Source organism: Procambarus clarkii, chromosome 75, assembly GCF_040958095.1.
Source record: "Procambarus clarkii isolate CNS0578487 chromosome 75, FALCON_Pclarkii_2.0, whole genome shotgun sequence".
Lineage (NCBI taxonomy): Eukaryota > Metazoa > Arthropoda > Malacostraca > Decapoda > Cambaridae > Procambarus > Procambarus clarkii.
The window spans coordinates 23137128-23150358 of NC_091224.1; the positions used below are offsets into that span (position 1 = coordinate 23137128).

Here is a 13231-nt window from a genome sequence, read left to right on the forward strand (position 1 = left end):
TTGCCTGGCAGTGTCTACGGGGGAGTGAGGTCAAGCTCTTGATGCCTAGCCTACTAGTCTTGTACCCGTTTCTTGCGCAACACCGACTATAGGCAAGTGAGGTCTAACTCTGTAACAGCCTACTACCTTTGTTGTATCGCTTGTTATAATTTAACTGTGCTATGTTCAAATTCTTTGTTGAATCTGGCATTAAAGTTGTGGATGGAGGGGTCTTTTACAACAACTACGTTCAGTGCATTTTCCTTGTTGATCACCCCTTACAGGGTACTGTACAAACATTTCTTTAAATTTCTTCATCTCGTTTGCTCTTGCAGTTTTCACCACTGTTCTCTTGTTCTACATCCTCTTAATTTAACAAGGCTGTTGTCCTTATCCTTTTGATGTTGTGATCATATCCACTTTGTGTATTCTCTCATCAAGGGGTGCAAGATATAGTTCCCTTAACCTAACCTTATAGTTTAACCCTCTTAGTTCTGTCACTAACCTTGTCGCAAACCTCTACAACTTTTCAATTTTTATTTTGTGGTTCACTAGGTGTATATTCCAGGCTGGTGCTACATATTCAGATAGTTCTTCAATAGTTTTGTAATGTTTGCCAGCTTGCTGGTTTGCCGGGGAGCCGGTTCGCCGAGCGGACAGCACGCTGGACTTGTGATCCTGTGGTCCCGGGTTCGATCCCGGGCGCCGGCGAGAAACAATGGGCAGAGTTTCTTTTACCCTATGCCCCTGTTACCTAGCAGTAAAATAGGTACCTGGGTGTTAGCTGTCACGGGCTGCTTCCTGGGGATGAAGGCCTGGTCGAGGACCGGGCAGCGGGGACACTAAAGCCCCGAAATCATCTCAAGATAACCTCAAGATTCCCATATGTACTGCCTATGTTACCCTGTTTGTGTGTGTGCCTCTGGTGTTGATGTTGCAAGTATATTCACTCCAATTTTTATTTTTTTTATCTTATGATTCCTATAGTTGCCTATAGTTACACATTATGGTGTTAATCCTTTTAATCTCATTTCTCTTTTTCATAATCATTATCTTACTCTTGATGAGATTAAATTCTAGCAGCCATTTGTTTGTCCACTCCTGAAATTCATCAAGATCCTCCCGAGATTTTTTGCAGTTCCTTTCAGGTTTTACATTAATTAGCCTTACATCATTTGCAGACATTGACATATACTGTAGCTCACTTCCTAGAAAAGGTTATTGACATAAAATAGGAACAATAATATTCCCCAAAACAGATCCTTAGATGATACCACTTGTCACAACCTCCTTCCAGCCCGACACCTCGCTCATTATGGCTCTTTGTTTTCTGGTTTTCAGATACTCTCCCCTCCCTCCCTCCACTCTTAACCCAGTTTGGTGTTTTCCAGGTTATTCCAGCATTTTTCTCAATCTTGTGCACCAGCCTTTCATGAGGAATGGTATCAGATGATTGTTGACAATCAAGAAAAATACAATCTCCATTATTATGAACCTTATTACTTTCTCCAGCATTTTACTCACAATACTGTACAGTACTTGTCAATGACACTGGTCTATAATAAAGTGTCTGACTTTTTTTGTTTTGCTTTTCATCATGGGGTTACATTTGCCATCTTCTAGAATTTTGAGAGATCTGTCTCCAGTGTTGTATTGAAAATTTTAGTTATCAGATGACAAAATGCATATGCAGCATCATTCAAAAGGCACTGTAGTATCAAGTCTGGTACCATTGACTTTGTTGTATCTGCAGTAGCTCCTCCAATTTTTTTTTGTTTTTATTTTGTTTACTTCATATACAATGTCATTCATATACACTATATCATTCAGTGTGTCTCCTGGCCACCTTTCATCTTTCAACCTTTGTGTCCACATTGTTTATTTTGTAAAGACTTCTTGGAATATCTTGTTGAGTTCATCAACACCTTATCATTTTGAAAGAATACCCCTTGTCTCCTCTAACCTGATCACAGTGTGTGTGTGTGTGTAATTACCTAAGTAATTACCTAAGTGTAGTTACAGGATGAGAGCTACGCTCGTGGTGTCCCGTCTTCCCAGCACTCTTTGTCATATAACGCTTTGAAACTACTGACGGTCTTGGCCTCCACCACCTTCTCACTTAACTTGTTCCAACCGTCTACCACTCTATTTGCGAAGGTGAATTTTCTTATATTTCTTCGGCATCTGTGTTTAGCTAGTTTAAATCTATGACCTCTTGTTCTTGAAGTGCCAGGTCTCAGGAAATCTTCCCTGTCGATTTTATCAATTCCTGTTACTATTTTGTATGTAGTGATCATATCACCTCTTTTTCTTCTGTCTTCTAGTTTTGGCATGTTTAATGCTTCCAACCTCTCCTCGTAGCTCTTGCCCTTCAGTTCTGGGAGCCACTTCGTAGCATGTCTTTGCACCTTTTCCAGTTTGTTGATGTGCTTCTTAAGATATGGGCACCACACAACAACTGCATATTCTAGCTTTGGCCTAACAAAAGTCATGAACAATTTCTTTAGTATATCGCCATCCATGTATTTAAATGCAATTCTGAAGTTAGAAAGCATCGCAAAGGCTCCTTGCACAATATTCTTTATGTGGTCCTCAGGTGATAGTTTTCTATCTAGAACCACCCCTAGATCTCTTTCTTTATCAGAATTCTTTAAAGATTTCTCACATAATATATAGGTTGTATGGGGTCTATGTTCTCCTATTCCACATTCCATAACATGACATTTATTAACATTAAATTCCATTTGCCAGGTGGTGCTCCATATACTTATTTTGTCCAGGTCTTCTTGAAGGGCATGACAATCATCTAAATTTCTTATCCTTCCTATTATCTTAGCATCATCAGCAAACATGTTCATATAATTCTGTATACCAATGTGTGTGTGTGTGTTGAGTTTCTTGAGGTTATCTTGAGATGATTTTGGGGCTTTAGTGTCCCTGCGGCCCGGTCCTCGACCAGGCCTCCACCCCCAAGAAGCAGCCCGTGACAGCTGACTAACACCCAGGTACCTATTTTACTGCTAGGTAACAGGAGTATAGGGTGAAAGAAACTCTGGCCAATGTTTCTCGCCGGCGCCTGGGATCGAACCCGAGACCACAGGATCACAAGTTTAGCGTGCTATCCACTCGGCCGACCGGCTCCGGTTTCTCTGTACTGTATATGGCTATACAACAGCTTTGCTTGGTCCTTAGCTTTTTCCACAATGTCATTTTCAAATGGCCTGTATCTCTCCCGGGCTCAGTTGTATTCGTTTCTGTTTCCCTTAAGTGCCTCTTTGTTGTCTGTTTTTGTCTACATCCTTTGTACCTTTTCCATATGTTTTTTGTCCTCTTCCCTGCATTACCCATTGATCCCAAGGGTTTGCATTGCTTTATGAATTGCATCTCATTTGTTGTCTTTTTCAATTATCTCTAATATTGGACTTCTTGCAAAGAGGCTCTCACACTTCCTCATGTTAAAATGTCTCAATGTGCTTGCTGGTCTAATCCCAACCTTGAACTCCACTATGTACTCAAACATGAGACCACAGTGGTCACAAACCCCAAGGGGCATCTCATATTTTGCCTCATTCTGGGTAAATACGAGATCTAGTGCCCACTTCCCTTACTCCTATTAGTTCTGTAATTTGTAGCTTCAAGAAATGTTTGTACACAGTCTACCAGCTTTGCTTTTCATGTCCCATCATTTCCATAGCAGTCATTATTTATCCAGTTTATTTCCCCGGTGATTAATATCTCTGAATATTAGAATCTTAGTCCTGACTCCTCTTGTAGCTGCTTTTTCCATTGCCTTTAGGTAGATCTTGTTGCATTTTCCGTGTTCGTCTGTATTCTTTCTGTTTTTTGGTGGCAGGTTGTAAATCAACCCTGTCATTATCGTAATGTCACACAATGTTGGTGTTTCTAGCATGTATTCTTGCTGATTGGTTTCCTCTGATAATTGTATTTCCTTAAAGGTGTGGAAGTTGTAGTAGTTGTTGAAATAGTAGTACAGTAGTTGTAGTTGAAATAGTTGCAGCAGCAGGGCTGCACTTCCTCCCACGCCTTTACATCTCCATCTTTTATTATTAGTTTATACCCTTCTGGGAAGATTGCATTTTATAACACTTGCCAGTTTTGCTTCCATTATTGTGCTGATGGTAACCTTGAAGATGGAGGATTAATATTCCCCACTGTCTGATCTGGTTGACTATCTGATCAATCAGGCTCTTAGACACAACTGTATGCATCTATGCATTATATCCTAGTTGTTGTGACCACATATCCATTGCAAGTGGATATGTGATCCACTTGCAATGATTTTGATCACCTGTTTATGGCTCATCCATTGAGCACAGAAGTCTGTTAATTATGATGAACTGACAGGAGACATAATGACGACATAAATATTTTTCTATAACTGAAAAGTTTTTACATTTTTCAGTTTTTAATTATCAAAATAATTATATTTTTGTAAAGGACAGGGGAGTTGCCAGCATGGATTACCACCATTATGGGGGGGATGTTAAATTTGCCTTCTTCATGGCAACTAATAATATATTCAATATTTAACCATAATCTCAATATTCTTTTCTGTAACTTGGTATGATTTAGTTTAAATATCATTTCTTTATGGGGAAATTTTCCATCTCATACCTACACACTAAAAATATTAGTGGAAGAATTTTTTTCATCATTTTTATTTATAAGAGAAACGCTATTAGTGTTGTTTTTGGGCACGACCTTGCGATTACCTTGCCTTGATTCTGGGGGGTCAAGGTCACCGCAGAAACGTTTATGTTAAGGAATAAATTTGTCCTCTATACTCACCATGGCCAGAGTATGGTCCCAAGACACTATTAATTCATTAATTCACAATCACCTCACCATTAAGTGTTTGCAAGAATGAATTATATTTTAAAATTTCCGAAACATTGCACAGAGCAATGCGTTGTAGAGACCGTGGATACCGCCTTTGGTATGCAACATTTGAAACATAACTACAGTAGTTATGTTTCCTGACAGCTGATTGGTAAGGGGGCCTGACAGCGGAGTGGTAAGGGGGCCTGATAGCTGAGTGGACAGCGCTCGGGATTTGTAGTCCTAAGGTTCCAGTTTTGATCCCTGGTGGAGGTAGAAACAAATAGGCAGAGTTTTTCACCCTGATGCGCCTGTTTATCTAGTAGTAAATAGGTACCTGTTCATCTAGTAGTAAATAGGTACCTGGGAGTTAGACAGCTGCTTTGGGCTGCTTCCTTAGTGTGTGTAATAAAAAGGAGGCCTGGTCGAGGACCGGGCCACGGTGACGCTAAACCCCGAAATCATCTCAGATAACCTCAAGATAGTTAATGAATTAAAAAAAATTGTCCTTATAATTGATTATGTTTTCATTTTAGAACATGAAAATGAGAAAATGAGTTATATACCAGTGTTTTCAGAGTACATTTCGTTGTCCCCTATGACAGGAGTCGGACAACTTGTGGTGGGATGCCTTTGCCACGGAGTTTTTCGAGGATGACGCAACCCTTACTCTCACCTTCTGCCTTGAGGATGGGCCCAAGAGATACAGTAAGTATTCCTTCTTCTGTTGCTAGTCTTTATCTCTTACACTTATTATAGTGTAAAGCTCCGTATGCTTTATTATAAAGCATAACTTCCTTGCTGTAACTACAATTAGGTAATTGAATTCCTGTACCCATACTTGTACAATCATTATTACTTCAAAATTTTTACATGTTTGAATTAATAATAAGATACAGTATACAGTATGTCTGTTACTTGAATGAACTGAATGCTATAATAACTGTACAGTAATGTTTTAAGGTTTGAATCCAATACAGGACATCAATTTAATAACTTCTCAATTATTTCTGTCAGGTTAATGCTTGATATGCAAATGTATGTCCAGTATCTTTCCCAACACTTTGATAGTGAAGCCTTAGCACTAAGCAGTTGTGTGTAGGCTAAAGTTATCTGAACACAATAAACCAGTGGAGGTTAGTATAATAACTAAGAACGTCTCTCTGATTTCCACCTGCAGCTATTGGAAGAACCCTCATTCCTCGGTACTTTAGAAGCATATTTGAAGGTGGTGTTACGGAGCTTTATTATTCCCTTAAACATCCCAAAGAGTCGTTCCACAACACCTCCATCACCCTCGACTGTGACCAGTGCACGATGGTTACCCACCACGGGAAGCCTATGTACACCAAGGTGAGGCATCACAGCTAGTAATTGTTTTCCCCCAGTGCTGTACTTTTGTATTTTGTTGCTCGTTATTACAGTACTGTGCTGTTACTGAGTTTCGTAGTTGTATTGTGTGGATTTTTCTGGTTTTTGTTTTTTGTTTTCATTTCAAACCTACATCTGAAATGTAAATTGGCTCAATTTCTGCCACAACCTGGTACACCATAACATATACAGCAATCACATAACATCCAGTACCCCCCCCCCCCTCACCACCATGTCCACTACCAGTATCGCCCTCACTATTATATCCATCCCCATTATCACCACAAACATCACCTCCAACATTACTTCTGTTATCACCTCCATTAAATCTGTCATTATCACTACTACAATCATTATCACCACCCCATTATCACCACTGCTACCACCATTATCACCATCACTCCCATATAGCCTGATTTTTGGCCCAAAAATAGAAGGAAGACCAGTGTTCTATTTTCTATTGATGAATCTTGTGATTTTGTTAGATATGACATCCAAACCCCTGAAAATATAACTGATATCAACATGAACTCTGCAAATTTTGAAAAGGAATTGACAGCATGCCCATGCACTCTGTCCCGACATCAGAGTCGTGGAATTCAATATTTATAAAGAGATGCAGAGTGCCAGCAGCTCAAGTACTCAGTGTTGTATGCAAAGAAAGCTTGGGTACTGGGGGGCGAGGGGGATACAGGACCAGAAATGCTTAAATCAGCAGATATATCTCCTCTATACAAGGGAGGGAGCAAAGTATTGGCTAAGAACTAGACCAGTTGTACTAACATCCCACATAATAAAAAAAAAAGTGTGATCAAAAGTCAGATCTCCAGTTTTATGAAGATCAGTGACCTCCACAACCCAGGGCAGCATGGATTTCGAGCGGGAAGATCATGCCTCTTGCAGCTACTCGATCGCTATGATAAAATCATTGAGGCATTGGAAGAAAAACCAGAATGCAGATGTGGACTTTGCAAAGGCATTTGATAGCCCACAAAATTATGTCAGTGGGAATAACAGATACAGTAGGGCAATAGATATTCATTTTTCTGTCAAACCCAATGCAAATGGTAAAAGTCAACCAAAAACAAAAGTCCAAGCACAGTAAATGTGCCAAAAAAGTCCAAAAGTAAATGTGCACAGAACTGTGCCACAGGGCACAGTTCTTGCACCACTGTTCTTCTTTATTCTCATATCAGATACAGTACTGTATAAATAAAAATATAAGTCATAGCTTCATGTCATCTTTTGCAAATGACACAAAAATCAGCATGAAAATTACTTTTGTAAAATACATTGAAAATCTAAAAGCTGATATTAAGTTTTTTATTTGGGCAACAGAAAATAATATGACTAATCAGTGATAAGTTCCCAGTACTGTACTTAGGTACGGTAAAAATAAAGACCTTAAACAAAATACAGAGTACAAAACACAATCAAATCTGCCTATAGTAGGAAAGCAACATGTTAAGATCTGGGAATAATGATGTCTGATGACTTAACGTTTAGAGAACATAACCAAGCAAATATACCGTCTGCTAGAAAAATAATAGGACAGATTACAATTACCTTCAAATCCAGGGATCTCATCGCAATGCTCTTGATATTCAAATCACTTGTGCCATCCGACCTTGGGTACTGCTCAATGCTCACCTTCCCCTTCAGAGCAGGAGGGATTGCTGAAATCGATACAGAGAACATATATGGCATGCATAGACACAATAAAGCATCTGAAATATTGGGATTGTCTCAAAGCTCTCAAATGTAGTCTTTAGATAGGATGTGAGAGAGGTATAAAATAATATACAGTATATATAAAAAAGTATACATAAAAAATACTGGAAGGCCAAGTCCCAAATTTACACAGTAAAATAACAGATACTGAAGTGAACAATATGGAAGGAAATGCAGAATAGAGCCAGTAAAGAGTTAGAGATGCCATTGGCACAATTAGAGAATGCTGTATGAACGTCAGAGGTTCATAGTTGTTCAGTATAATCTCAGCAAGTATAAGAAATAATGTCAGAACAAAAGTGGAAGTCTTCAAGAAAAAAATGCAAATTTTTCTGCAAGAAGTGCTGGACCAACTGGGCTGTAGTGGATATGTGGGCCTGTGGGCCACTCCATCCAACAGCATGTTGGACCAAGCTTTCACAAGTCAAACCTGGCCAAAGGCCGGGCTCGGGGAGTAGAAGATCTCTCAGAACCTCATCCAGGCCTATCTCCTCTGGTTTTACTCTTGGTGTTGGCAAGATGAGGAAGAATTTTATTTACCTAACCAAAGGGTTAGGTAATTTTTGTGTTTGTGTGATACCAATGACTTCATTGTTATGGCACAAGAAAAATTGTCAATTCATCCATCAATCAATCAGTCAGTCATCATCCACCACCATTGTCACTAAACCCATGTTTGTATCATATGGTATGCCAGTTTAGGATTGGCATACCATATGATATGGTATGTTTCTTAATCACCTTTATGTGATAAAATCACAACTAACTAGTTATATTTAGTTTAACCTTTTTCGTATTACAGTATTGTGATTGATGGGATGTTATAGGTTTTGCCTGTTGAATCAAGCACCCTACTCATTTTTGTTTATGCCGTGCAGTACAGTACTAACAAATAAAATTAGATGTCATATTTGTAGGTCTATAAAATAATTTTTAATGCAAGAAGAATGCACTTTTGTTAATGACAAGAAAGCGTACTGTTGGTTAGTGGTCATCACAATGATGATGTGCACGACTTTTAATGCCTGTTTGATTACTAAATTTATTGTGTCTTTTACTTGAGTCTTTATCTATTTGTTTAACATTTCAAGCTTATGTACAGTACTACCCCTTGTGACCACTCTTGAAGTGAACTAATGAAGAATATATTGTGTTATGATTAAGCTGTTCCTGTAATATTATCTACTCTCTTTTATTCTCTTATACTGTTGCATAGAAAACTATTTTGATAAATGAAATATAAAATTACATAAAAATATTTTTCCTCCTGCTGCTACAGGTCTGTACAGATGGTAGACTTATATTAGAGTTCACATTTGATGACCTGATGCGCATCAAGTCATGGCATTTTGCCGTCCGTGCCCACCGTGAGCTTATCCCTCGGTCTGTGGTGGCGATGCATTCCCAACAGGACCCGGGTATGGTAGAAACGTTAAGCAAAAACATCACGCGGCAGGGCATCACTAACCACACCCTAAACTACCTCAGGGTAAGTACAGCGTACTATCCACATCCTAAACTACCCTAGGGTAAATACACGAACCACATCCTATATTTCTATTACCAGAATGATGCTCTTGCACAGCATACACTGGTCATAGAAGATCCTTGTGTATACTAGTAAATCATTCCTTCCTCAATCATACTTGTCCAGTTACAGGCATAGATCTCATTGGAAGGCCTATTCATCATAATTTTGTATTGGAGTGCACCCTTACATCTTATTATGCTCCCAAACTCACCTAGAATTTCACTTCCTGCCAGTTATATCACTTGTTTGTCATGCCACCTATACCAAAGAACATTTCTCAAAGCTTTTCCATATCATCAACTTGGTTTAACTGATCACACAGAACATCACAAATAGCACACACACATCAGTGCTCCATTTTATACATTTGCATGGCTGTTAGCATGCTATACCGTGGAAAATATTTGTTTGTCTCGCTTATAAAATGCCTTGTATTGTCCATTAAGTCAATGCAGTACTTTTCCATTCTTTTTAACAGTTATGTGTGATTTTGGAGCCGATGCAGGAGCTCATGTCACGCCACAAAGCTTATGCGCTCTCGCCCAGAGACTGCCTCAAGACCACGCTGTTCCAGAAGTGGCAAAGAATGGTTGCACCTCCAGGTAAGTTGCTTGTTATTCTCTTTATATTGGAAGGATGCGATTGGAAGTTACTCCCAAGAGTTAATTTTTATTTATGATTTCAGTAATCAGACTAAAGCTGTAATGCATTTGTGAATAGTAGGAAAGAAGCTTGGTGGACTTGCCCATGTGAATTTTAAATAGAATTAAGTAGAAATTACAAGGTTTTATCATTTATAAAAATTTCAGCATGCTTAGGGCCATACCAATGAACAGTGGTTCAAGTTTCTCAAAAGTTCATATATACTTAGCCTCAGACTATTGTTTAGTTCATATATTACTGCTAATCGGTGACTACAGGGAAGTGAGATCGAGCTCATTATGCCCCGGCTCCTAGTCATTCATACCTGGCTCACAAATTACTCCTCTCAACATTAATGTTTACATCATATTACTTTTTAAAATTATGGATGGAATAGTCTTCATAAACCTGTTCCTTCAATTCGTTCCACTTGCTTACCACTCATACGGGGAATGAGAACTTCATTACATCTCTTCGACTCGATTGCATAGCCTGCTTCCACCGATGTCCTCTTGTCCTATCTCTTTGATTTAAATAGGCTTCCTTCATCTACTTGATCTGTTCCCCCCTCAAGATTTTGTATGTAATTATCATATCCCCTCTTGTTTCTTATTATCTGTTTCTGAATTATTATCTCTAAGGTTATGAGGCTGGGTTCTCTTAACATGTCCTCATAGCCGAGGCCTGTCAATTTTGGTGCTAATCTAGTTGCAAACCTCTGAACTTTTACAAGTTTCTGTTTATGCTTTACAAAGTGTGGGTTCCATACAGATGCTGCATAATCAAGTAATGGTCTCACATAGGCAGTGTGTATAGATTTGAATACCACCTTGTTTAGATTCTTAAATCACATTCTTATGTTTGGTAATTTGCCATATGCTGCTGAAGTTTTGTCCACATGAGTTTCTGTTGTTAGTGTTGGTATTATGTATGCTCTCAGGTATTTTTCTCTTCTTTCTTGTAGTTACCTTCCTCTTATAGTATAGTTAAATACAGGTCAGGGGGAGCCGGTGGCTGAGCAGACAGAACACTGGACGTGTGATCCTGTGGTCCCGGGTTCGATCCCGGGCGCTGGCAAGAAATAATGGGCAGAGTTTCTTTCACCCTGATGCCCCTGTTACCTAGCAGTAAATAGGTACCTGGGAGTTAGTCAGCTGTCACGGGCTGCTTCCTGGGGGTGGAGGCCTGGTCAAGGACTGGGCTGCGGGGACACTAAAGCCCCGAAATCATCTCAAGATAACCTAACCTCAAGGTCTCCTATCTCCCTGACCCATTTTCATTACTTTGCACTTATTTGAATTGAATTCCAGTAGCCATTTATCTAGCCACTCCTAATGTTTGTTAAGGTCTTCTTGCAACACCCTACAATCCTCTTCAGTTCTTATTCTCCTCATTAACTTTGCTTCATCTGCAAATATTTACATGTGTGAGCTCACTCCCTCTACAAAGTCATTTACATAAATTAAAAACAGCAATGGTCCTAGGACAGAGTCTCTGAAACACCACTTTCCATTCCTCTCCAGCCTGACATACCCTCTCTTACTCTGACCCTTTGTTTCCTGGCCATCAACTACTCCCCATACTCAGTCCATTGCCTTTCCTGCTATCCAACTGAGCCCAGTGTTCCTGTTCATACTTTTGGAGTCTCACATATTATTCACTTGCAAATTGTTGAATTTTTTGTTTTGCCTCTTAAAATGTGGTTTATATTTTTGTCTTTGTTCAATCTTCAATTATGTGACTCCAAAATTTATACTTTATATGAAACTGTGTTGTTTGAAGGTCAAATGTACTATGTAGATGTTTATTAACACGATATTCAGTCCACTGTAACAAATATTAACAAATTTATTAAATATTTTTATTTTGTACAGTATTCCTCATTAATGCTAACTTGGAATGCAGCAAATGTTGTTGTTATTATTATTAATGAATTGTATGTCAGAACCAAAGCATACTCGAAAATCCTTTATGTGCCAACGTTCATTTCTGCAGTTTATTGTTGGGATTTAAGTAATATACTTGAGCACAGCGACTCATGCTGCAAGTAGACGAGCAAGACCATTAATATCTTTTTTATTAAACAAAAATATTTATAATTTTGATACTGTAAGATGTTGAGATACCAGTACATAATATATGAGTCAAAGAGTACTGGTATAAAGTTCGAAGGTAATAGATATTTCAAGAGATACCATAAGAATATAGAGTCAATGTGAAGGAGAATGCTGTAGAAGGTTGGTTAAGTACACAGTGGCACAGTAATGTTGTCTCTGACACATGGGCACGGCTGACCCAGATACAGGGAAAATGATGACCGAGGTTTAAGGAAAAGTTTTATGAATTTTCTTGATAATTGACTTATAATTGATATAAATCAAGCACATAAGACTTATTCTTAAGGAATGAAGTAAACTTTAAATGGGGTATTGAACAATATAGGAAATCCATTATACTCGGGGTACAGTGTATGTACATTGTACAGTACAGCAGTCATGGAATGTAAAGTACAGTATTCTTTCCTTTGCAACTTGTTTGCCACAAACGTTTTCAATATTCCAGTCCTTTAAATTTCATTAGCAAATTAAATCCAATTAAAATTGTTTGGTAAATTACACGAGGGAAGTTTGTCAGTGACTGAGAGTGCCCCGGTTAAGAGAAGACTGCAGGTAGAGCGCGGGAAGAGGTAGCATTAGAGTTAGTCACCTGCTTGCTAATGATGATCATTTATCCTCCCTATAGCAGCCATCTGTTTGACCTGTTGAAATCTGTGCTGGTTATATTACTTGTATCATTACCGCCTCCTACTTTATTATATCAAAGAACTCCCTCTGCTACTTTAAACAAATAATGGTGGATATTTTGCATTTTTTAAGGAGAGAGATTAAGGACATTTGAAGGATGTTCAGTGTTTTATATTACGATAATGCAGCAAATGAATTAATAATACAGTACGTACTTAAGTAAATATACTGGAACCTATTTTAGCAACATCAGTAATGAATAAAACACGTGTTTTTATTAGTCACAGCTCTAATTTGTTGCTTAAATGATGACCAAAAAAGTAGGCGTTTCTCTGTACCCCAGAAGATGATATTCCTAACTCTTTACTAAAGATATTTTGGAATGAAAAGTGAA

General features: G+C 38.5%; 1 protein-coding gene across 37 annotated transcripts in view; it reads left to right on the top strand.

Annotated features, from left to right (window-relative positions):
- Nucleotides 1–13231, top strand: part of Chi (LIM domain-binding protein 2 Chi) — a 202763-nt gene that overhangs the window by 152702 nt on the left and 36830 nt on the right. For all 37 annotated transcript variants that reach the window (XR_011224692.1, XR_011224693.1, XM_069313316.1 and 34 more), the window contains 4 exons: nucleotides 5424–5526; nucleotides 5999–6171; nucleotides 9200–9409; nucleotides 9930–10053. Coding sequence is in view for 35 of the 37 variants with exons in the window: in XM_069313316.1 (XP_069169417.1) it covers nucleotides 5424–5526; nucleotides 5999–6171; nucleotides 9200–9409; nucleotides 9930–10053 (610 nt within the window). In the remaining 2 variants the exon portion in view is untranslated. The remainder of the gene's footprint in view (nucleotides 1–5423; nucleotides 5527–5998; nucleotides 6172–9199; nucleotides 9410–9929; nucleotides 10054–13231) is intronic.